Consider the following 26,676-nt stretch of genomic DNA (forward strand, 5'->3'; position numbering starts at 1 on the left):
CTATCATTACCTATAGAATTTCTCCTATAATCGAGACTCTTTAATCCAAAAAGTGCAATAACATGCAATCAAGAGTCTTTATCAGGTCCAGTTGAACAGTCTTCTGAAAGCTAGTGGTTATTCACCCTGGCTTTTAGCTACTAAATTCCAAGACCGGAAAAAGCAGCTAATATTCCAGTTTTGAAAAGGGACTAATGGGATATTTTGGCTAGCAATAGGTTTGTCAGCATGACATTGATCCTAAGCAAATTAAGAGAATGTCTCACATGGATTTTTTTAACACACAAATTAGAAGGGTAGTATAATTTAAGTAAATCAGCATGCACTTACACCAAGTAATTACAAGGTTAGCTGCTAAAGGTAACAGTACTGATGTAGTGCAGTTAAGAGATCTGTATGGCACATAGCTCAGCGTAACTTGGATTAAGCACCTAGGACACCACAAAATCAGTATGGCACACAAACGGATTAAAAACTGATAAAAGGTTTCAGAACATAACTGCATATGGGGTATCTTTGTCAACTGGATTCTTCATTCACTTTCACATATTTTTTGGACCTATGCTATTTGACCTCTCATCAATGACCTGGAAGAAGCCAACAAAATCACTTCCAGATGAGAAAGAGATGCAGAATAGGTTATTGATATATATTATTTTGTAAACTGAATACAGCTGGGGGATTAATTATTTCCATACTTGGCTCCGACGTATGCTGTGCTGGAATATTGTGTCTACTGGTGAAATCCAAAATTCAAGATGAGGTTGAATAATGGTGAAGATTACAGGAGAAACACAAGAACGATTAAAAGACTGTAAAATAACCTTTTTGACAAAAGATGCAAGTCCAATCTACTTTTCAGTGAGACAAACCAATTTGATCACTAACCTAACTGTGAATTAAACAAAAAATTGCTAATAGAAGGCTTTTCAGTATAGCAGAAAAAATATAAAAAGATAAAATGCTGAAAACAAGCCAGAGACAGCAACTATTAGAACAATGGGTCAGGATGACTTCTGCACAACTGTCACTAAAAAGGAGAAAACACTCAAACACAAATGAGAGATTTACTTAAAAGCCTAATTTCAACAAGAATGCTTTCAAGGAGGTTTTATAGCCTGTGTCAGGCAAAAGGGAAATTGTATTATTATAGCATGTCTTTAGACCTCTTCTATGAATTTATGAAAATGCCACGTGGGTAATTATCTTTTATTACATAATCAACAATCAAATACATGGCATATGATATGATCAAGATTTAAGAAATACTAATTAAAACAAGTCCTACTAAAGTAATTTTAAAAATTGTTTTCATTACAGTTTAAGAACTATTCAGTGCCAATTACAGTTGAAGAGAGAGCTTCTAATACCTAGACAAAAATGAGAGTAAGTTACCATCTTTAAAGCAGTACAAAAACGCATAATATGATCCTCTCATACAGTTGCAAGCTGAGATGCAAAAGACTGAGTGACCCCTCTATAAGTAATTCTATTGTTGAAATAAATTACTTAACCATAAATGTTACCTCCCTTGTAAAGTGGTGTCCTCATTTTTGCAGTTTTAAACTAACAATTACCTTTTGAAATGAGAACACATGCATTAAACTTTGACGGCAATGTAAAAGAATAATTAAATATCACAGGAAAGTAATTAGTTTACAAGACAGATTTTAACAGACGTGTTTTTAACTATTGATCAAGTTGGATACAAAAGCATAACATTACCTGAGCTTTTTCAGTACTTGTTGGTTGTAGATGTCTGTACAGCACTTTCTTCACAACATCAAGAAATAAACAAGCAACTACTATGAGGATTATGGCAAACCAAGCAGAACCACTTGACAACAGCTGAACAAATACAAAGTACATGTCCTGGGTATGTAAAAACGGCCTAAAAAATTAAAAGAAGTAACAATTACTAAAAGGGACTTCTAGAAAGAAAAGTAACAGCACAGGCAGGCTCAAGCGTATCTTAGGTTACACCAAGCAGCAAGTCTCTCAGGATGCAGTTACAACTGCATCATGTCCATGAGGTCTAGCAATCTGTTAGATCTGACCTGCAAACAAATTCTGGGGAAGGAGTGTTCCAAGCTCTGGAGAGAAACATTCTGGTTCTGTTTTAAGTTGTGTTGCAGGAAATCAATCACCATCCTATCCCACTAAGACCCCAAAATACAAGCAGAACTACATCACTTTACTGATTCAAACCCTAGATTACTCATTTTTGTTGCAAACATTTGCCTATTACAACTACCTTTGGGAACTTATCTACTTTTTAAAAACAAAAATGCCTTTATAGTCACAGGCTGTCAGAGGAAAGTAATTTCTGTCCTTGAGCACAGGGGACCTTAGCAGCATTGCTCAAATTTCTAAAAGAAACACCAAAAGTGAGTGGCTGCCCTAGGTTTAAATTTTTTTTCCAACACCTGTCACAAAATTCAGAGCAACATGGTAGAACATAATACTTCAGTGTTTTTTTCATATCTTCACCTGTCATATGTGCTATAGAAGGGAGGGGGGGAAATGAAAAAAAAAAAAAAAAAAATCACTCACCAGATAATTCCCCCATAAAACAAGGAGAATATGAAATAAAATACGATGGATCCCCAAGTAACAAAATGGTTTATCCATGTCCAGAAGTGAGTTTCTAGTGCCATCTAAAACAAAGATAACTGCAATGAACTTCCTTTTCCCCCCACTTCACAGAAAATCATAAATACTTCTATCTCAAACACCAAATACTGTTGTAACATGCAAAAACTACAAAGAAAAATATTAACCACCATTGAAACCAAACATAAAAATCACTTATTTGGAATCCTCAAGAATCAATTACTTCTGTATAACTTTTGAATCTATTTTAAATTATTGCTCTATTACGTATTTGCCCATATACCCAAACACAGCGAGTAATTAGTATAATATCATACCTTCATTGTAACAGTTATAACCATAACGGTGAAGACCAAAGTACCAAATGTCCAGTTTCCAAACATCTAAGAAAACGGTAAGGCAAAAATGATGGAAGAAAAAAAAAAAAAAAAAAAAATCAGTTGAGCGTTCATGGTAAGTTTAGATTCTTCTCAAGTCAGCTACGCTAATGAAACAAGTCTGTGGACATTAGCTTGTGACAACTAATCATCGTAAAAAAGCAAGAAGGATACAAGACAAACTACTAGGAAAAAATACAGCTTATGATAAGAGCAAAATTAACAACCCACAAGTCATCTTTCTTCTTGGTTCAAAACAAATCACCACAGAGGTGACATGAAATATGAAGAAAGTCCAAAATAGTAACATCAAATTATAGGAAAATGAGGATATCAATTTGATCAATTAAGTATAAGCATCCAATAGAAAGCAAGTATTGGGTGGAAGGTATTCACCTTAATGTAAGTGCAAAAACTTTGAGTTTAAACACTTCCAGATCATTTTCAACATGCAGCATCACCCGAAAGTTCACTTTTTACCCAAAGCGCAATTTTACAATTCAAAAATAATGGTGCCATTGTATTTTTCAAAGCAAATTTTAAGGAAAAGACACTTTTTTTCAAGGCTAATAAACACAAAATCAAGCTTCAATTCTAAAACACTGGATCTGTTACTTTTGTATTCTCTTGCCCATGTAAACTAAACTATCAAAACTCTGAACAAGTTCTACAACAATAAAATCTCAGCTCTGAGAACCAAGCAGGGATGCTGAGTTTGTAATCTAGCTACACACATGCTACTCAGACACACATTGTCATTCTACAACAGGTCCAACTGCTCTGCTCTAGGAAGCAGTCTGGGTGCTGAAACTGAAGATGTTGCTGTTTCATAGCTATTTTTGCTGCTGACATACTGAACGATGACCAAACCCTCAACTTGGTCTTTACCAGTAGCAAACTAAGCAAGCAAGGAGAAAGGCACCACATGCAGACAGGCAATCAGAAGTCATCCTAGAATTTATTTGTTAGTACAGCACAGAGGCACGAAACTGGGATTCGCACAGTTATAGTCCTTGTTAGAGCTCTGACAAAAAAAAAAAATCCCAACAGCCTGATGATAGATCTCACAACTGCTTTTCTCATCTTTACACAAGGTACAAAACAGAGGCAGCCATGAGTCTAGATTTACTGATAATTTTAAAGATCTTTGTTATAACACGTCTTCTGAAGCCTTCTATTTACTTTTCACACCGATAGTAATGTTTAACAAGCAACATGCTTGCTGTTCACCGCTGCAATAGTGATCTTGAAGTAAAATTAGACTACTGCTCGAGTGACCTGTGAAAGAAAGTGTCTTTGCTAACACTGCTCTCAATGGTCACAGAGTTAGAATGCGAAACGTGAACAGGTTCTTGCCACCATTTTATTTTTGAACACATTTACACTGTGGATGCTGCATCCTTTAATCCTGTGAAGTAACAGATACAATATTTTGTATCTCTTCCTCTTCTGAACTCTTACCATTTGTCTGTTAGGTTTCAATATCTGATGACATGCACAGCATGAAAAAGGGGGGGAAAAAAAAAGAACTGAAAGATCAAGTTGTTGTACAATGTCTTGAGCTAAGCCTAGCCACCAGCATTAACAAATTATTTACAATCTCTTCTATTCTGCTTCGCTCCAAACTGAGAACTCACAATGAAAAAATGCACTGACATTACCCTGTAATCACACATTCGCACAAAGTGATCACTTCTTGAGGACTGTTACAAGAAGCACTTCAGCAGTACACGAGTTTCTCTTGCCCTTAACTTTGACTTTTTCAGGCACACATTAAGTTTACAACATACTTTATGCACCGCAGACATTTTACTGTGACACGCGGTTCTACCAGTTCTAACAACCATCTTTCAGCAAACACAGAGAAGGTAGAGAGTAACTCCAAATAAATTCTAAGACTTTTTTTTGAGAGTCACATCACAGAAACCGTAAGCAGCCAAAAGGCATCTGAAAGCTTTACTTCCAATATGCTCACTTACTAAGTATATTTTTAAAATCTTGAGGGTAATTTCTATGAGAAACCGCTAAAAGAACCTTCTCCAAAAAGCCTACATTAACACACTGGTCTAGATTTAGGAACATAATTGGCTCCCCAAACTAAATATTTGTTACTAAATACAATGAAAAAAAGTCTGTTCGGGCCTTGTGGATGTTTACCAAGCAATTTTGAAGTGAGGTGCTTTGACTACTAAGACAGAGGCACAGAAAAAGGCTTTAGTAAAGCCTTTGACAGCGTCTCCCACAGCATTCTCCTGGAGAAACTGGTGGCTTGTGGCTTAGACAGGTTTACTCTTCGCTGGGTGAGGAACTGGCTGGATGGCCGAGCCCAGAGAGTTGTGGTGAACGGCGTTAAATCCGGCTGGCGGCCGGTCACAAGCGGTGTTCCCCAGGGCTCGGTTCTGGGGCCGGTCTTGTTCAATATCTTTACTGATGACCTGGATGAGGGGATCAAGTGCTCCCTCAGTAAGTTTGCAGATGACACCAAGTTGGGTGGGAGTCCTGATCTGCTGGAGGGTAGGAGGGCTCTGCAGAGGGATCTGTACAGGCTGGATCGATGGGCTGAGGTCAACTGTATGAGGTTTAATAAGGCCAAGTGCCAGATCCTGCACTTTGGTCACAACAACCCCATGCAACGCTACAGGCTTGGGGAGGAGTGGCTGGAGAGCTGCCCGGCAGAAAAGGATCTGGCAGTGTTGGTTGACAGCCAGCTGAACATGAGCCAGCAGTGTGCCTAGGTGGCCAAGGCGGCCAACAGTGCCTTGGCCTGTATCAGCAATAGTGTGGCCAGCAGGACTAGGGAAGTGATTGTGCCCCTGTACTCGGCACTGGTGAGGCCGCACCTCAAATCCCGTGTTCAGTTTTGGGCCCCTCACTACAAGAAGGATGTTGAGGTGCTCGAGTGTGTCCAAAGAAGGGCAATGAAGCTGGTGAGGGGTCTGGAGAACAAGTCTTAAAAGGAGCGGCTGAGGCAACTGGGGTTGTTTAGCCTAAAGAAAAGGAGGCTGAGGGGAGACCTTATTGCTCTCTACAACTACCTGAAATGAGGTTGTAGCGAGGTGGGTGTCGGTCTCTTCTCCCAGGAAACTAGCGATAGGACAAGAGGAAATGGCCTCAAGTTGCACCAGGGGAGGTTTAGACTAGATGCTAGGAAAAGTTTGTTTATGGAGAGAGTTGTCAAGCATTGGAACAGGCTGCCCAGGGAGGTGGTGGAGTCACCATCTCTGCAAGTGTTCAAAAAAACGTGTGGATGTGGCACTTCAGGACGTGGTTTAGTTGGCATGGTGGTGTTGGGTTGTGGTTGGACTTGATGATCTTAAAGGTCTTTTCCAACCTTAATGATTCTGTGAGACACAGATTCATAGTGTAAAATTACTTCATTAGAAGGGTATTGAAAGTCCATTAGTAATCCATAAGAGCTTCGAAGTCACAGAGCTTGTAACAAATGACAGAGGACACACTCAGTTGTAAGAAACGTTTTAGTCTAAAGCACAACTATTTTAATGTTCTTCTCAAACACATCATGATGAAATAGGTACTCCAATTAGCTGCACCATTCCCCCTTTATTGCTCCTTTCTCTGCAGGGATGCTAACCACCAGTTCACATGCTCTCTGATTTTAGTCACTCAGGACAATTCTGGCCATTGTTTGTACATCATATGGAAACTCTTTTTTTGGCTAATCTTCCTGAGCTCATGCCCACTCCCTATCACCAGGTAACCACTGTGATTACAGCATGATGCTGTTTTTGTACCTTGTGCCATTACTTGCAACTCTACCAAGCACTACATGAGAATCAGCAAGCACTTCACGTCAGCAGTAAGAAAGGTATAAATGAGAGAAGCAAATGTATTTTTACATCACTACCCATAACAGTTTTACAAGAGAAAAATCAGAATCTAATTATTCTAAATGGGGTTAACTAACTCAGAACCAGGTACAATGAGGAAGCAGACTTGTAATGGTTTCATCCAAGCTTTAGAGTTTTTTGTATATGACTTTTTATAACAGATGCTAAAGAGAAGCCAGTATTTGACACTGCAATTAAGTCCAACTCAAAATGAGCTTTGAATGAATGAATAAAAATTCTCATTTACTGAAGTTATGACATATGATTCTGATAAAAACTATACAAAATAAAATGAAGTTTAAGACAACTATAATACATTTATTATCTTGAAAGATATGTTCTTCATGGACATACTCTTTCTGACAACATGTCTTACAGTTTCCACACTAAGAATTGTTACTCTTGAGCACACACACAAATACTGCCAAAGCATCTTTGGTAATTATGTAGGTCAAAAATAAAAAAAAAATCTTAAGATTTTTCTGACACAAGAAGATTTAAAAAAAAAAAAAAAACAAACCCCAAAACATTAAGAAGTATCACCAAAAGAACAGTGGTAGAATAATTCTCATGATGTTGTACCTGGCCATTTCCCAGCAGAGAAGTGTCTTCTCCCATTAGAAGGTACGAGCCATAAAAGAAAACAAATGCATGAAAGAAGCCCAAGATGGTCCAGTAAAGAAATGGTTTAAAGCCCAGATGGGCATTTTTACTGATGTCTCTGCAGAAATAAAACATATTTTGAATTTCAGGTTGTCTTTGTATAACCCATCAGCTATTCACATTGCATGACTGACTGCTTTGAATAAATGTAACTTTCAACTGCATCAAAACACATTTAATGAATACTGACATATGAAAAAATACAGAAATTGTGAGCAAGAAAAGAACTCGGAGCTCTCATTATTTGCCTCTGCTTTATACAGGGATCACCAATGGCAAGGGTCTCTTAACGGGTCAAATTCAGAATAACACAAACTAGAATTCTTCTCCCTGGAGGTGGAATTGCAGGAGGAAGAAAAAGCCAGCTCTCCCGATACCTGCCCCTTGTTCTACCTTAAAGACACCGAGGAAAAGAGAAACATCTAAGAGACATAGCTTTTTCACAAAAATATATACTTTTTTCCTCCAAAAAGCAGTATGCAGTGCAATATACAACCACTGGGAGGACATCTAATTCTATAAGAAATCACTTCCCCTCTTAGTAAAGCATTTTCACGGTGATTCCCCTAATCACAGCGTCCTAGTTTTTCATTTGCATGTCTGAGTGATTTTCACTTAAGTGTAATGAAGGAGAAGGGCTGCCAATCACGTAAGCTGACCAAGTGTTCAATTCTCTTCCAGTCTTAGCATGACTGACATAAAAAGATGCTTCACTTAAAATACTCTTGTTAATTAACTGTTAGGTTGAAAACTATGTAGCTGCAGTTCTTCTTCCCTCAAGTTACTTACTAAAAATCGCATAACTTAGAGATAAAAATACTGTAGGAATGCGTAACAGCAAGTTCAGGCTTCTGCAGATGCCACTGTGGTTCTAAATGATGTGCTACTGTAACAATATATAAAAATATACATACCGATAGAGCACAGGTTTACTCTGTAATACATGCGGATGCACATGCTGTTCAAAAAGACTGTATATGAGGACAGGCAAGGAAGTGAAACAAATATTGTACAAAGTCAGGTATACACTGTCATAGAGCGTCTGAAAATGGAAACAAAAATTATTTTGAGCAAAGAAAAAAGTTGTTTATATTTATTAAAATTTATTACCAAACCAATAGCAGCAACAAATCATTAATTTATTAGTTACAAAAAAGCTATACTTGCATGACCATCCAGTAACATCAAGCTATCAAATATAGAAAATGAGGCTGGATATTTGTTAAGTATAAAATCTGTACTGCTCCTGTGTAGTTATTTACCCTGTTTCATACACATTTACCAAGTCAAGGCATCCAATACTTACTTGTTGTGAAAACAAACAGAAGAACTGATATAAAAATTGTGGTGTAATAAAGCACACATTCTGAAAAGAGAAAATGTAAAGGAAATGGTTAATCCCCAGTATATGCCTCATAACCCTAAAAGAAATTGATAACTTACAAGCTGGTAAAAATACACAGGCCGAGCATAAAGCATTTCAGCATCTTACTTGGCAAAGTGAAGCAATATGCTTTGCTCGAGAGCATATTTTGAACCTGCAAAATATCCACCTAATCATATGTGCTTGATGAACATATCTCATTATAGGAGTACAAGTAGTATTAAAGGAGGAGAAAGAAGTTATTAGCCGTGAGTTTCAAATACTCCAGCTCAGGATAGAGCTCCCAGGCCAGTCCCCATCTTTTTCCTCTAGCATTTTGCTTATGCTCCCAACAAGCTCATCCTACTGCTCCATGCCCATAGCTCCCCAAGAGGTACTCAGAGTTAACTCAGCTCCTGGTGCTTACTTCCCTTGCAGTGTTTGACTCCAGGATTCCTTAAGTCAAGACTGGGACTGTTAAGTTTTCTTATGGTGAGTCTGCCTGCAAAGAGCATGCTCTCTCCTCACACACTTTCTGCTGGCCTCTCCCTCCCTTAACTACTTCCCATGCCCCTTTTTCCTTTTAAGAAAGATGAATGAATTTGGTTCATATTAAATCAATAAACAAAAAAGGCTATACTTTTACATCTTTCTAAAGAACGCATTTAATTTTAAGCCAGTAATACTGCTTTCAGAGAGCAAACCTGTCTACCTCTCAGCCTAGGCAAACTCATTGTGGTATTTAAACCCATTTCTAGGTGGAAGTACTAAACAATTTCGAGTTAAACTACTGCATTTGGTTGTCAAATATTTAAAAAAGCCCCCAAAAACCTGTTTGAACAGAGATATTTAACCTGCTGCCAACAAACATCTTAGATCTGAAATAAATTTCTTGCTGGGAAAAAGCTACACATTTTTCTGTGAACTTCACTGGCACTCTTTGAAGACTTACCTTATAAAAAAAGTACTGTACAAGGGTTGCTATTCTAATATAGTAAAAGTGTCCATGAACAAAAAGCAACTTGGAGAGGAATTTAAACCGTGCTATTGCATAGTCACTGTTTCTTACAGCTTGTCTTCCTTCCTTGCCCATGATTCCTATAATATTCAGGAAACAAAACAGAAAGGAGGTTAAACATTATAAAATTAAAGTTTAGAAAACACCCAACAACATACATCTGAAGCTACAGTTCTTTTTCCTGGACTTCATCATTATAAAGGCTTTAGCAACTTTCAGTTCCAAAAGAGGGCATTGTTTCTGACTCTTACAACTAAGGGAAACTGCTCATTTGATGTTGACTCTATTAAAAAAAAAAAAAAAAAAAGACTATTTCCCTATGCTATGCTTAAGATTTATGGGAAGACATAGAAAACAAAATTCCCAAACCAAGTAAACCATTATCAATCCATCATCAATTATCAATTTACTTAGTATTGTAAATACTCGATTTACAACTGAGGCTTTTCTTACAGTACTTCCTGGGAGTAGTATATGACCTATACTTAAAAGTAGCATCTTATAGTAGCAGTTTACTTAATCTGATGGGCTGACAATGCTTGCCATTTGTCACAGATGAACACAAGTTCATTTCTAAAAACTGTTATTAAGATTAGGATAAGCATACACAGAGACCACAAAATGCTCTTTTACAGAAGAAAAGTGGCCCAGGATTCCTGAAAAACAAACGCTTAAAAGTGCAAGTTGCTTTTGAAAACAAGTAGTCTAAAGGTCCCATAACCCTCCATGGCAAAGACTTGCTAGTTCTGACCAATGTACTTCTAATGTCCAATATGCTACAAATTACAGTAACAACATGGATAATTTTATGTTTAATAAGCTTCAGTTAGTTGACAAACTATCTGCAGAATAAAGCATCATTTGCTATTGGCCTGTGACCTTCTCAAACAGGCTATAGCCATGGTCTTAAAAATCATGGCCACGTGATTTCCATGATAAACACTACATACACTTTTTGAATCACAAAGGGTGACAGACTGAATATCCTGATGTACCAATGTAAGAACCTTCAGCATTTACTATTGTAACAAACACCATCCAAAGTAGTCAGTAAAGGAAATACCAAAACACAATGTGAAGGGTACCAGTTCAGTTATAGGTATGTTTTGTTTTGCACTCAAGTTACATAACACAGCAGAAAAAAAAAAGTTTCAAGATGATCCTGGCCAGATAACAGAAGACAAAAGAAACAGAAAAAACTACCAAGCTTAGCTGAGACTCAGTAACAGTCTCTCAAGAGACAGAATGAAAGCCTTCTCCTCAAAGACAAACTAGACACAAATGGCACTTCTACAGTGATAAAGACATGGTGCAGTGGCAGTTTAGCACAAAGAAAGGTTTAAAGGTCAAGTTTACACAGGAACTTAGAACCTGACAATGTCTGAAGTTAGAGATATCCACTTCCAATATCTGAAGCAAGGAACTTCTGAGATTCTAGTTACAGAGAATCTTTGCTGGTTTTAGTGGCAATGTGATTATTAGTAGCGTACACAATAAACCTAAAACTTCTGAAAACAAACAGCCTTAAATTTTAAATTTCACTACAACAAATTTCTGCTACAACAAATCACTCAGATTAACGCCCTGTTACAGATACAAAAATGTTAGAAGCTTATATGTTTATAAATACTATCCATGATATAATCTTCTGCTAAAATTTCCATCTTATTTGTCTTTATCTCTTCTGACAAAAGACAAGTTACCTATGCCAACATGTGCTTCTTGTATCATGCTCACATCATTAGCACCATCACCGATCGCTAATGTTATAGGTTTCTCTGGAGACGTTTTTAACAGTCGCACTACCTGGATGAAAAAAAAAAAGGGCAGACATTTTTCAGATTAGGCAGATAGACTATGTACAAACCATGCCACTAATTCACAAGTATCTTAGTTACCTACCTGTAAATATAATCAATATGTTTTAAGATTGTGCACGTTAGGGTATATCTTTGGCATATGACATGCACAATTTCGCTGCTCCTTTAGAAAAGTTGCTTGCTTTGGGGCACAAGTCTTATTTAAATATTATGCCTGCCTTGAGCTTATTTGGTTGCCCTTATTTAGATGTTCTTTTACAACCCTTAATTTGGTGCTTTATCATACAAATCAGTCAAGTAAAAGTTGGAACTAAAAATTTACTTAGGGAGTAATCCAGATTTAATGCCCTTTACTAGACATGCCCAGATTCTTCACATTTTTTATTAATGAAACTAATCAGTGTAAAAGAGGAATCTAAAAAAACAATGCATTAGCTCAAAGATCAATATATGTTGTTATTAAAGAACATCGTTTCTTTGTAAAGCAACTTTATTATCACCAATTTGGGTACCAATGGGTATTCTCAGTTGTAAAAGTCACAGAAGTAACAACAGAAAGAAGAAAAAAAAATTGTTTATATACAAGGCTCTAAAATCCTCAAAAGAGCAGTGATATCCCGCTCTTCCCAGAAAGGAAAGAGATCTTTAATGTAAGTGCCCACAATACTCTAAATAGAAAGGAGTTAGTTAGATGAGGTTTTTGGTTAAGTATTATTAAGTATTCATGGGCTGTAAATGGGCTGCAGAGGTAAAGGTGTGAGTACAGATCCAGACGGCTTTCTAAAAACAAATAATATTTATCTATGAAAAAAATACTGTATTTTTCTCCCCGAAGTTCCGTAAAGCCCAAAGTGAAAAATAGCAACAGAGCAACAACCGCATGAGGTAAGTAGACACGAGCAACTGTATTCAAATAATTTAAGTTCTAGCTGGCAGTGTCAGTCTATCGATTCACAGGAGCGGTAACTCACTTCTCATGAGGAACACAACAGTGATTAAATACAGTCCACAGTTCAGAGAAATCCACCTGATTGTGGGAATACGTTCCCTAACTGCAGGTATTAATATTCAAGTTTAAAGGTTCCCCATTCCTAAGGGGTAATTATTTCAGGTACATTTAGCGTTACATCTTAGTAAGAAGACTTAAGGAGGTAGCAAGGCTGCAGTATGTCACCCAGATCAGTCCTCATGAGATACCAAAGACTCTGGTAATTTAGACAAACATCTATGCGAAAAGATCAAGACAAATCCTCTGGCAAATTTTACCAACAGCAATCAGCAGCAGCTCTGAATGACTGATGTGAAAGATGTTTAAAAAGGTTTGAGAGCCATAAAATATACAAAAATAAGTAGTGAGACTGGTAGCCATATATTAACAAGCATTAAAATGAAAGGAAAAGATGTGCGAAATACTAAGCTGAGTTATAGCTTAACCTTGGAATAAAAACCTGACAAAAATGTGTCTACAGCAGAAAATCAAATGCAAGGCTAGAATAAACTGCCATACACTTCCTTCCCAACCATCCCCCCTCACGTTGTACAGTGTTTATCTCTGATTTATATACTTCAGAGTTTAAAATTAAAAAGTCACTGCCATCAAAATCAGGTTTTACTATACTTCATGACAAAGCACAGGAAATAATAGAGATTATCTGCTGGACAGGATAAGAATTTAGGAAAGCATTACTGGCTGTTTTCTGACAAATCTGGCAGTACAAAACACATTATAAATCAAGTTAAATGACAAAATAAGAACAAGGACACAACATAAGCAAGTAACTACACCTTAAAGAGAGGGGATGGCAAAGATATCAGCTAGAAGAGCATACATGGAGCAGACACATCCAACAAATTGTGTTTCTTATAGTAGTTACAAACAACTTCCTTTTAACATTTGATTGAAACTAATATACCAAGTTTTATACAAAGCTGAACAGTTTTATAATTAAGTGGTTCTAAAGACTGCATTGAAAGTCTGGCTAAATGTTGGAAGCAGGAAGAGTGACCTGCAAACAGGTCACACATGCTATAGTAAAACAGCCTGCCCTCTTTTGCATATCTAGTACCTCACATAAGGGTTTCCTAGTGTTTTAAGGTAAAGAGATGTCTTTTTTCCTTTTCTTTTTGACAAGGTGTAAAAAAAAAAAAAAATAGAGTGGGCAACAATGTCCTCTCAGAAGTTTAATATTACTGGAAATACATGCAAAGAGCCATTATAGCATACAGATAAGCTAAAAGTATAATAAATTAAAAATATGCCAATTGAGGTGTACAATTGAGTATTAGGCAAAAAAAAGGGAGAAGCATAAAATGAGAGAAAATTTCAAAAGGAAATCGTAAGTATTATAGCTCTTCAGAGCTTAGCTTTCTAGAGTAAAAAAATAAATTACAAAATCTGAATTTGAATTTTGTCTGATCTATATTTGACTAAAATTAAGTACATGCGAAGGAAAAATGGTCTTAGAAGAGAGCATTAAGGCAAACCTCGCCTGGAAACTAGGCCTCAGCTTCCCTTCCCTTCTACTTCCTCCTCAAACTTGGGTATTTTTAAAATATTTAGAGAAGCACATTTTTTCCCTACAGCATCATGAATTTTCAGTTTAGCTTTTTTGGTTTGCAGAAATGATGAAACAGGCAATGCAAAAGCATGGAGGTGATCAGGATAGCTACTGCCTTACAGAACTACCTACAAGACAGTCCTTATTATATTCTCACTTACCTTTGCTTTCTGAAGGGGTGCCATGCGACAGCACAACACTGCAGAACAGTTTTTGCAAACTTCCATGAACAGCTTTTCATGTTCCCTGAGTGCAAGAGAGAGGCTGGTCCCATCCACAACCAGTCCATGCTGGATAACATGGTCTTCCTTTATTCTATTCAGGGACAAAAATGTTGGCTTTGTATTGGTGTGATGGAAAAATTTAAATTTTGTTATGACATGCAGTTGCCCGTACAATAAACAAATAAGTTAGCTTGTTAAGACAGGCTGCTGCTTCAAGTCTGTTATTATATGAATAAATTTCTAAAAAGGCAACTTCATGTATTTGGCACATAGATCAAAAGAGATAGTAATAAAATTTGAAAATAAAAGAAAACCAAGCTAAGATCATCACTGCGATAATGACATCTCAGGTATTTTACCTCTTGGCTAGCTGCCTCAGTTGCTCCGCACATGTACTGTCTGACTTGTGCTGCACAAGCTCAAGGATGTTCATGGTTCTATGAAAGTGTCCACATGACAGACTGACACTAACAGCCGTTTCGTGCTTATCTCCAGTGAGTACCCACACTTTGATACCAGCCAACCTGAGTGCTTCTATAGTTTCTTGGACTTTCTCCTGCAGTCTAGAAACAAGAAAAGTCTTAAAACAACCAATCAAACACTTTACAAAAAACAGAACTCACACTGTAACTCCATGTTACTTCTGTAACCCCCACTGTCATGATGATTTAAGACTGCATTTCCCATGTTACATACATTTTCAGACAATCGTAGCCTGGCAGATGATATTCTGTTACCAGCAACAAAACGAAGGCCTTAACGAAACAAAAACCAAACTGCCATCCTGCTAAGTGATCAAAAATTTCTAATAAGCAAATCTTAATTTAAATTAGTCACCACTGCTGTATTTGAGAAGCTTTAAAACAGTCCATAACAATTACTATGTAGTGTGGTACATTAAAAGCTTCTCAGTGCTCCATCTGTACACTCTAGTGTATAATACACCCTCTGAGTTACAGAATACACACTAGGCAAGCAGAACGCTTCGTTAAGTAGCTATGTATAGCAGTTTTCCCAAGATATTAGCTGTTACCCTAAATATTTACTGCAATTATTCCATTTCACAGACATTAAATCTCTCCCGATGAAGCACACTGTGTGTCATCATTATTAAGCCAAAATCAATTGGTACAACATGTTCTGAATGCTCCTCATTCTAAAGAGTGGTAAACATAACTAAACAAGAATAGCACACAACTTTTGGTTGCGGTGGGAGACTTTTTCATGGCACGCATCACATTTCAGTTATAAATCCTAAACTCCGTATGTTTTTGAGTGTAGTTAGCAGAAACTCCATTGCATACTTGTCTTCTACTCCTGTAGCCCCAAGTAATTCCAGATCCCTTTCTATGAAGTTGAATACATCTGCTAATCTTTCTTCCCGTTGTTGTAAGGCAGTCCTGGCCTCATGAAGGCGTTTGCCAATTTCTTGATACTCCTCAGGTGTGAATCTTCTGTAGGCTATGCACAAAGTTCTTAGTCCTTTCTGTGAGAAAATAAAAGACTACATTCAGGGTAGACAAGATTCTGATCTAACAAGAAGGGTGTCACCTGCAATTTGTTCACTTCAGGTCACAGAATTTGTACCGGAAGAATTTTCTTCGCATCAGCTGGGCAAGCATATACACTTACCAAAGCAAATTCATCCACATGTATCCTTGTTTTGTCTATTTCTCCACTCTTACTACGAGGAAGAATGGAAGATTCTGCTCCCTTTGTGAATAAAAGCTTTTCCCCTAAAAAGCAAAATAGAACAGAAATTAAAAACACATACTATTTAAGAAGTTCTCAGCTGCAGCTTGTGCTATTTCTCATCTCTTACCTGAGGGACTCTCTACAATGACACTCATTCGTCTGCGATTTGGATCAAATTCCAAAACATGAAGCAATTTATACCTGTATTTTGTGTTTTATTAGAAGAGGTAAGGGGAAGAAAACATTTTTAGAAATAAATTTTCAAACGACAATTACTTATAAATGAACTCTTACCCCACAGAGCTTTCCCCAAAGTGTAATTTTTACATAGAAATTCTAAAAGTAATGTTACCACTGTTGAGCAACAATGTTATCAATGTTTGTGCAATTGATTTCTTTTCATCACTTTATATACATATAATTCCACTCTAGAAGAATAAAAGGTTCTTCTACCAATAGCACTAGTTTCCTGAACACTAGCTTTAAATCTGGAGATTACAATCAGCTCCTATCGCTTCCTTTTATCGTTCTATCATTACTTCAAGTATAACTTTGAGAACTACATTTTAATTCTAACACTTGTAAACAATCTACACAGTCAAAAAAGAGTGTATGTTCCCTGATAACTGGACTATTTTTTGTTATGTTACCATTAGTTTAGAAAATTAACTTAAGTTTAAAGTACCGCCAACTGACACAGATCAAATAGATAAAAGGTGTTACAACATACTGCGGATACAGAGTTATCAATAATATTTCTAATTTTGGGAAAGTTTAAAATATGTAATTGGATCATGCATACAGCAGACTGATTCTGGGAACTTCTAGACCTGAAAGCACAAACTCTAAGATTTGAATAAACAATCCAGTTTTCCAACTCTAGTACACTCTCAACCTTTGAGGAATGGGCAAAGATACAAAAACTGTTATAATACACACCTACAGATAGTAACTCACACAAAATTCTTACATCTCAGTTCCAATTGGTAAGGAATAAGATGCAAACTGTCTTGAAGACATCAAGTGAAAAGCATTAAAAAGAACACACTACAGAAAGGCAAGGTTTTCTTATGAACAGAGAGAATTAAGATAACCACCTATTAACCTTTACTACTGTTCTGTCCTTCAGAAGAAACTAGCAATAAAAATGAATACCTTTCAGGTTTTCCAAGACTTCTTACTTCCATACTGTCCCCACTAGTTCCAGTAAATACTACTCCAACCCTAAACCGAAAAGAAAATACACATTTAATCATCATTTTAGACATAAAGCCTATTGACTGGGGGTGGGGGGAGGAAAGACAAGAGAGAGATTTTTATAACCCATTACTGTTCTCTATTTCTGAAGAGAAAATGAAGAATGCGCGCTTTCTGCAATATTTTAATAGCAACATACTCTGTCCATTCTCATTTCTCAAGGATTTCCATAAATATTTTAAATAATCACTTTATAATATGCCTAGGTTTTTGTGCATTTTATTTTTGTATGTTTTCATAGTAAACTGACAGTGCCAGACCCTGGGCTTTACAATCTTTCCAACCAATTTTTAAGGTTGCTTTTACCATGAACTGCCTGCCCTAGCAGGCAATTCCTACATTCGATAGTTTTAGCAGTACAACTCACCGGCTTGCAGCTTCAACTAAAGCTTTCTCATCTGGTGAAGAAGCATAATACTCCAATGAGGATGCTATTCCATCGGCATGCCAGGGACCATCAGCACCATCTGTCTGATCTGCATTGATCTGCACTGTATGACAAAGACAAACTGCTTTCAAGAAGAGTTCTTCCTCTTTCATCTATAAGAAAGAAAAAACTTTATTTGTAACATTTAGATATCAACCCAGTTTTGAACATACTTAATAAAAATGTATGTTTTTACTTAAATATCTGCCAAGTATTCCATGTTAAATAATCACATCTCAATAATATTTATTTGTTCAGTAACACTTAATAGCTTCAAGCTATTCAGAAATTCTGATTTTTTAAAAATGCTAATGCTAGAAGAGTATTTTTCTGAAATAAAACACTTTCTATCAAATGGGGGGTGCAAGGGGTGGGGAAGTCTTACCAAACTATGCCTATTTCCATCTGGAGAATCTTCAGAAAATCCCTCTGGAGTTAGTTTACCGTTGACCTCTTGGTACTTTATGCCATTAATGGAGCACTCCCGAAACTGCATCTCATTTTCAGTTAATGTACCAGTTTTGTCTGTAAACACATACTCTACCTTTTGTAAAATAGAACAAAAAACAGACTTGGAGTTGCATATACTTGTTAGAAGGAAAAAAAAAAAAGAATTTCAACTTACACTCTCCACTACACACTTTTTTTGATAATGTAAAAATTTTAATTTCTGTCATCAGATATTTATATCTTATTTTCAAATTAATCAGAAATCAAAGCACAACCAATAAGAATTCTGCAGCAATTAATTTTCATATTAAAAAAGCAGAAAACAGAAGGTAAAAATAAAAAAAAATTTAAATAAGAGAGAACATATTTTTTACTCTACCTGTCCCAATTCCTCATTGAGGTCCGAAGTATTTACTTGTGCTCTCTGGTTTGTTTCTTCATGATAGAGGTCAAGATCCCAGCCAATAAAAAAAGATCCAAGAAATTTCTGCATCTCGACAGTCACATAAAGTGAAATAGGTATGATAAAATTGTAAAGTACCAGAAAAGCAAGAAAATCTGAAATAAATCTCAGAATCTGCAAGAGAAAGAGAGAAAATGTAAAGATTACTGCAGTGATCAGGTGAAACAAAGTTACTTAGTTACGTTTCAATATGTATGAAAAATGAAAAAATGACGGAGCCAAAGGAGAACAAGACCCACATACACGAGACACCACACAGCAACAATGCAGGCATTTCCAGGTTGCCCCAGTAACACGCCTTCAGACTGATGCAAAATGACTGCCTGAAGCTATGAGTGGATGTTTCAATTCTCAAGTTCATTAGTTTTTGTTCTTTCTACTGAATCTGTCAGGGGGGCTGCCAATAGATATTAACTGTCCTGGTGATTCTGTTTTCAAACAGGTCTCTTGAAGGAGGAGTTGTGTCTGTAAAAACTAACATGTTCCCCATTCCATGAAACAGCACCATCCATAGGCTCTTCTAAGGAACCATAAACAAGGCAGGCAAACAACTGATATTCCATGTTGTCAGAGGAATCGGCCAGTATTCTGTACTGGTTTAAGACAGCAGAGCAGCAAGAGGCTTCCTGTCTACTGGCATTCCCCAGTGAATCGGGGGAACATCGGCTGTTCCAGTCTACATGACAAGAAAGAGACTACATGGATTTCAATGGCACAGACTTCTTTTATGCCTATTCAAATCATCGTGTTCGACACATACATTTCAGGTAAACAGCTATGTAATAGGATAGAAATTTCTCTTTATTAGGTATGACAATTTTAACAAACTTTGAAATGCAACATTACGGTCTCTTTGAAGTCTCTTTTTCATTTGCACAACAAACTCAGTACCTAAACTGTACTCTGGGAAGACTCTTACCAACACTTGAATACTGAGCAAGGGAGATTAGAGATGAGAAAAACTGGGACATGTCTTTCAACTCTACCAGATGTTGGTGTAGAAAGACATTGTGAAGAAAGGGGGTATAAAAGTAGTCAACAGTTTGCAAAGCTAAATAATGTCTGTTCTTCCTAATTAGGGAGTGTTGCTATAATGACTTAGTAAAAATCAGTACCAATGAGTAAGGTGTCTTACAAAAAACTCAGGAAGTTCTGTGTCTTAAGAGATCTTCCAAACTGAACCAGAAAAGACAGATAAAGACTGAGAGCAGTAATTCATGTAAGAGAAGTTATACTGAGAAGCGACAATTACTAAGCTTAGCAAGTTTCTTCAAGCACTGTCTATTAAATAACGATCTGCACAACACAGGACAGATGAACAGAGAAAGCACTCCAAGTAAGGGAGTCAGCACATTGAGAAATGCAAAGCAAACTGTGGAAGTAAACAAGGGAGAGAGAAAAACATACACGTGACAGAAGGAGAGTGACATTGTAGAAACACAGATGGCTCTGTATGCTCTTGAAGGCAAAGGTAAAGGGATGGAAAGATTGAGTAAATACTTATCCTGATTCTATTCAGAACTGAAAAGGCTCCACAGGCTAGTCTAAACTTTCATAACAGCTACTTCAAATTAAGAGCAGCCAAGAATTTACTTGACTGACCACTTCACACATCTGAAAGTACATTAAGTGAGTGCAGGTACTAAAAATAAAAGTCACTAAACAATTTGAAAACTCCTAAATTAATTTAGTACTTTTCAACAGTGACACTTTCAGCTAAGATTACTTTAGAACACATTGAAAGGTTTTTGATAACCGTAGTGGCAACCTGAATTAATAATTTTAAATAAAACACATGTCTTGGTTTCAGCCATTAAGAAAGGTATTTTTGCGGTTAAACCACAAAAACACTTCACCTCACAAGCTTCTGAGAAAGCTGCACATTCTACTGGAATGCCAGTGAACTCTTAACTCTCCTTGAATCAAAGACATTCCTGAATTTACTTCTTTTTCCTTCCTGAACCACTATGCACTAACCGTAAATTTCACTCTACTGCTGGAGCAGAACAGAACTCTCCTGATTGGGACCTTTTTGCACACGTGGCACCTAGTGAGTACATTCAATTCTCAGCTCTCTGGGAGATGGGGAGGGGGCGTGTGTGAGTGGGTGTTATAACATCTGACACCACATCACATGTGCAAACTGGATTTCCAATTCTTTTGTCCTTTGAAAATCCCCTCTACTTCTTGGAATTAGCTCCAGCCTGCTCATGAACTGCTTTGGAAGAAGGCAGATTCATACAGAAATAAAAAATTAAATAGAACACAGAAAAATACAGAATTATTAAAAAAAGACACTTTTCAGAACTGCAGACTTAAGGAACACTTCAAAGCATCCCTCCAATCTCTACAGAAAAGTGAGAAGGCAAGTAGGGGCTTGAGCAAAATTACTGCCTTGCAAAATTGTCTGAACAGTCTCAACATCATAGAATGTCCAAAATGCCTGAACTGTGAAATCACTGCAATGGAACATGCACAAGAACAGCCATCCACCTCCTCTTTTCATTTAAGGAATGACAAAAGACACACAAAAGAACAATAACTGTAATAAGAAAATATAACATCAGAAATATGTCGTACCAAACCCCAAAATTTTCAAAAAGCTTTGCATTTTCATAAAGAAAGAAAAAGTCCAACCAGTAACAGAGGTAAGATATTTCTACACAAGGGTGAGGCTACATAGGGCTAACTCTCTCAAAAATACTGACAGCAGCACACAGACTTGCAAGTGGATCATGTGGTAGTTACACCTATATCCAAGAGTAGAGACATAATAAATATCACATTCAGTATATAGTGGTTGAGGGTTCCTCAGATATGCAAATGTGTAGAGCTACATTACCTTACTGCTGTTTCTTTCATGCTCCGTTTTTTCATTATACCAAGGCTCATCCCATTTTTCTTCAGCTTGCCATGCATACTTCAAAATAGTGCTCAGACTGGCTTCAAAGAGGAGGATTATTAGATAAATAATCAAAAAAGAATTCATGGACCTATAAAGAGGCAAAAAAAAGGAGCAACTTCAGTTTATTTTACGTAATCTGTTGACACACTGTGGTTACATGAACTGACCAAAAACTTACTAGACAATTAAAAAAAAAGTATCCTGTGTTTGATATGGATATAAAGTTTCTACGTGACAAGCAAGCAACAGAAGTGAAAAAAAAATCCTGCATCTCACTAAGATATACTCTACATATAGCAATATGAAGACAAGATTAAGGTGTAAAACACCCCAACAGCATACTTGTGTCACACCTTTCTCCAAGATTTCGGGGGCTGACTTATCCTTCTTTTCTTCCCCAAGTATCTAGCGAGACTGTGACGGCAGTGCAAACAACCACTGTGTAAATCCAAGGCTGCACCTTTTTCTTCAGTTAGAAGAGCACTACCGTGTGCATCTGATTATTTAACCCAGGCCATGCTACCCCAGGATATAGTCAAACTTGCCTCTAGATTCTGTAATGCTAGCCAGCCCATCTTTCCATCCCTTGCTTTGATGACTGAGCTTTTCTTGTGCACTCTACAGTTCTGTTTGTATCTGGCTAAAGAAGAATAATCAATCCCGTGTTTGCAAAAGAATGCCAGGAGGCTCAGATTTTTAGTAACTGGAATAAAGGCAACATGTCAGAACTCCTTTTCCTTTTAATAATTCATGAAGTACGATAATACAGACCTATATGTTGCAACACCTATCCCATAACTATGAGCAAAGACTTTTAAAACTGAGCCTGTGACTTGTGCTAGAAGCAAAATTCATTGCAAAACATATCTGGATAGGCTATATCCTTTAGACTATGTGAAACAAAGCTATTTTCCATTATATCAAATACTAGGATTCAGGACAAAGACTTGTAAGTGATTAAGACTTCATTTCAATCCATCCTCTTTAAAGGCACGATGCAGTTTTACAGTAAAGGATACAGAGACCAGCAGAGGCTGGGACTGTTGTGAACATTATCTCCAAGCATCTGCTTCAAGCAGCATTTCACCTATGATTAAATGATCTCCACATCTCAGAAAAACAAACCTTCTGAACTAACTTTTTCTGCTTTAGTCCTTTTTAAGCTTAGGTATTTCAACTTTGTACACTACTGAAAGAATCAATAAAGGATGAAATATCAAGAAATGGCTTTTATCTTTATAGCTTCCTACTGGAGGCAATTACACTCTCTTCCCTTGCCTACAACCCAATGACAGTATCATTGGCGTTTTAAAGTTACAGGAAAAACTAAGTTAAAACTCTACAAATAAGAAAGACATTAGAAAATAAACATACTTTTCTACTGCTGACCGTTTCTGAGATTTACTCTTGTAATTTAATGCCATCTTTGTCTCCATACCTGTATACACTGCAACACCTGGGAAGGAAGCGGGGGGGAAGAGTTATACTTTATTTTCTGCACATAAACAATTTGCAGAATTTTTCATGTTAAGAGACAGAGGATAAAAATCAAGAGGTGGTACTACTTTTGTGTTTACTTCAGTACAATGGTGTGACAGTATTTTGTAAGTATTTGCAATATTCTGCTACAGTAAAACAGTACTACTGAAGTAATTTTAACACCGACTAAAACGCTGTTCATTATTATGACTGTATTGTTCTTTGATACGTATTTTATGGAAATCAGAATGGTAAATCTCAGGAGAAAGTCTTGAACAGTGGGTAACAGTAACAACAATCATTTAACCATTGAAGTTAAGTTATTCCTTTATCAAACCACTTAAAGTATTTTCACAGAGCTGAGCTGGAACTTTATATCCTTGGAAATTCTTCAGCATAATATCATTACTTTCATCTATAATCATATCCCCTCAGGTAACAGCAAGATTATTACAATTTCTACAGTGCAAATAGAATTAAACCACAGTTCATCAACATGTTTGAAGAAGATAATACTCTTTAAATATTTAGGTGTCTACAAACCAAATATTTCTTTAGTGTTTTTTAATCTTGCTCCACGAAGTAAGAGACTTTCAGGCCCAAGAGGTCTAAAAAGAAATAAACATATCAGCATTTAAAAATTTGTTGTTCTGAATTCTGTAGGATTAATGAAATTCAGTTGTCCCATACCCCTATGAATTCCCACCGCAACAACTACAAGCCCACCCTCATTTAGGTCCATCTTCAATCCTCTTTCCCCTTTTTACCACACCTCGTCCACACATCTCCACAGAGCTCTCAGTTTCCTTTCATGTCTCCTTTGGTCACTGTCACACTCCCCCACTGCTGTTCAATATCCCTTAAATAGTGATTGAATTAAATATGCCAAATGGCTTGTTCAGAGACCTGCAGGTTACTTGAGAAGCCAGCAAGCAAAAACCTGTCGAGCTCACAGTGCAACAGGAATACTATTTTAGGTTGGGCTATTTTACCTATTTTAGTTCTACCCTTCTGTCAAACTGCAAAGACCTAGCAAGTTCAAAAGCTGTTCATACCAGAAAAACAGAAACTACTAGATGGACACACCACCACAACAGTGCAAGTTCTGCTTCCTAAGACAAAAGTAAAATTTCATAAATGCTTTTTCCTTGCATCTATCATACCACATTCATTTCATGGCTAAGTTAACTGTAAACAGAGCTGTGAAAATAAAGGTCTAGTTAGAATCAAGGTTCATATAACATTGAAGCCATATATGTTCTACTCCAGCAGCTGTATCATCTTTAGAAACTGCCAGCATGGTTGGTTTGAAATAAAAACAACCCATGCATTCTCTATTTTTGCCAGTGTTTCAAATGAAAGCAGAAATTGAACAACTGCAGTGGCCAGGTTGACACACCAGGTATAAGTTTCCATTAGCTGTATCACTAGCAGTCCATGACCACTGCTACACAAGCAAAGCTCTTATGCTTGAAGTTCCTTTGAAAGCATAACCCAGAGTTATTCAACCCCCCTCAATCCCCACCCCACCTCCCACAGTTAAACATTTAACTTAAATCTTCCTGCAAATGTGACAGTTAGCATCGCAAATACCACGTGCACCAATTATACACGCGGATTATGATAGTTTCTTTAAATTACATATAAGTTACAATATTAGGCTAGACTCGAACTGAAAAATTGAACTAAAATGCTCACGCATTTAACCTTTTCTTATAAGAAACCTAATGTATATTTCTGCATTCAAGTGTTTTTTGCAGTTTGTAAAATCAGTCTGACAAACCAAAAATATGAAACCTGAATCAGTGCACCACAGACTAGACAAGTTTATCTTTGACAGTCAGAAGATACAGCTCCACCAGTAGTCAGAACTTGCAATTATTTTTCACACTCCCTTTAAACTGGCTCTGTTATAAGTTGTCAACTAGATTATTTTCATATATTATCCCAAAGCTGAACTTGTCAAGCTTGTCAGTAATTAATTCTGAAAAGCTCTAAGTAGCACACAAAGTGACCTTAGGATACAGCTGAGTGGGGTTGTGATGGGTGGGGAGGGGTTTTTTTCCTGAGGGTGGCATTGGACTTGAGGCCAAGTGATCTGCCTTCTACAATCCCATATTTCTTGCAAAACCACTGACAAATCACTGATTTACTCCAAACTCCATGTTTCTCCTATCTAAGATTGACAGATGTTTGCCAGCCTCACAAGAGGCTCTTGGATTGAAAGACTGAGTTTTTCAGACTGAAGGCACATATTACATGGAAAATAATCCTGCTTTAACATTTGATTCAGGTAGAAATGTCACTGAAAAAAAAATGGTGAAGGATAACATTTTGGACATTAGAAGAGTGAAAGAGTCATAAAAGATTTACCTGTTTCTGTGACACACTTATACACCATAACATAGCACTTCACATTTTAAGATTTCAAAAAATTTGGTCACCTCTTCTTGATGATCAACAATTCTCAAGAGAAAACAATTAATTAACTTGCATGATAAATATTGCTGAAAAATCTGGCCATTTCTTGCGAGTGATTTCCCTGTCTTTATTTCAAACCATGAACTTTCTCACTCCTGTTCTTCCTATTTTCTCTCCTGTCCTGTTATGGCGGCGGGAAGTGAATGAGTGGCTATGTGGAAGCTTGGCTGCTAGCTGAGGCCAACCCAACACAATTCGCAATCTTTTGAGGAAGTCCACACGTAGGTCTGCGAGTGGCTTCCCATCTTTATTTTTATATTTTCACCAGTGTTTAGGTGTATGCTACTTGCTATGACCGCACAGGGAAAGGTTGTGAGCACATAGCTTTATGTGCACACAATTATGTGTTGACTATTACAGATGTAAGCACTCACCTTTACTGTCCAGGTAGTACAGTAGTTGCAATGTATACTAAAAGCTACAAATTTGTAGCAGAGGCTTTGTTAGAACAGAGTAATAATTTCTAGGATTATTTATTATTTATCAAGAATACCTGCTCAGTGCCTCTGGTAAACTGATGATGGGGTCTGTTGTAGTCTACACAATATGCCATTAGAAAATGTTTAAGATCAATAAATGTTTTAAATAACAAATAGCAACAAAGTTATCAGCTGATTACCAGTGCCTAGAAATTAGCCCCCTTCAGAACAGCCAAGCTTTCCAGAACTGTCCCATTAAATCTGAAAATCTAGGTAGTAATGAAATTTCTTTCACTAATTTTTTCCTCATCTCCATCTGAAGGACACAGCTATAATTGATATTTTCAGTAAAAATACCCATCCCTTTTGTATACTCAACAGTAACTCCCTTTTGGTGATGGCAATGATTTTAATCACCTCCATCAGTTCTAAACATTAATCTTATAAAATTTGACTTACCGTACGATTTCTTCAGTTTGTTGACTTACAGTTATTCTTCCAACAAATCTATGGAAGATGGTCATATGTTAGAAATACCTACATATAGACTCAAAAATGTAAAAAAACCCTCCTCTATATTTACAAAAAAGTCACTAATGGTTCACAAGTACAAAAT

At 36.8% G+C, this 26,676-nt stretch overlaps 1 protein-coding gene across 1 annotated transcript in view; it reads right to left on the reverse strand.

The window, feature by feature from the left end:
- Positions 1–1,328: 1,328 nt before the first annotated feature.
- The window catches only part of ATP11B (ATPase phospholipid transporting 11B (putative)), a gene marked incomplete at both ends in the record, with an annotated part of 36,161 nt that continues 10,813 nt past the window's right edge, over positions 1,329–26,676 (reverse strand). The window contains 16 exons of the mRNA XM_082003470.1: positions 1,329–1,370; positions 1,726–1,891; positions 8,416–8,543; positions 8,808–8,867; positions 9,817–9,962; positions 11,586–11,688; positions 14,422–14,575; positions 14,844–15,047; positions 15,789–15,970; positions 16,117–16,220; positions 16,307–16,380; positions 17,335–17,403; positions 17,804–17,927; positions 18,308–18,407; positions 18,693–18,890; positions 21,619–21,769. Coding sequence (XP_081859596.1) covers positions 1,329–1,370; positions 1,726–1,891; positions 8,416–8,543; positions 8,808–8,867; positions 9,817–9,962; positions 11,586–11,688; positions 14,422–14,575; positions 14,844–15,047; positions 15,789–15,970; positions 16,117–16,220; positions 16,307–16,380; positions 17,335–17,403; positions 17,804–17,927; positions 18,308–18,407; positions 18,693–18,890; positions 21,619–21,769 — 2,005 coding nt within the window. The remainder of the gene's footprint in view (positions 1,371–1,725; positions 1,892–8,415; positions 8,544–8,807; positions 8,868–9,816; positions 9,963–11,585; positions 11,689–14,421; positions 14,576–14,843; positions 15,048–15,788; positions 15,971–16,116; positions 16,221–16,306; positions 16,381–17,334; positions 17,404–17,803; positions 17,928–18,307; positions 18,408–18,692; positions 18,891–21,618; positions 21,770–26,676) is intronic.

Source organism: Phaethon aethereus (genome assembly GCF_964289735.1).
Source record: "Phaethon aethereus genome assembly, chromosome: 9".
Classification (NCBI taxonomy): domain Eukaryota; kingdom Metazoa; phylum Chordata; class Aves; order Phaethontiformes; family Phaethontidae; genus Phaethon; species Phaethon aethereus.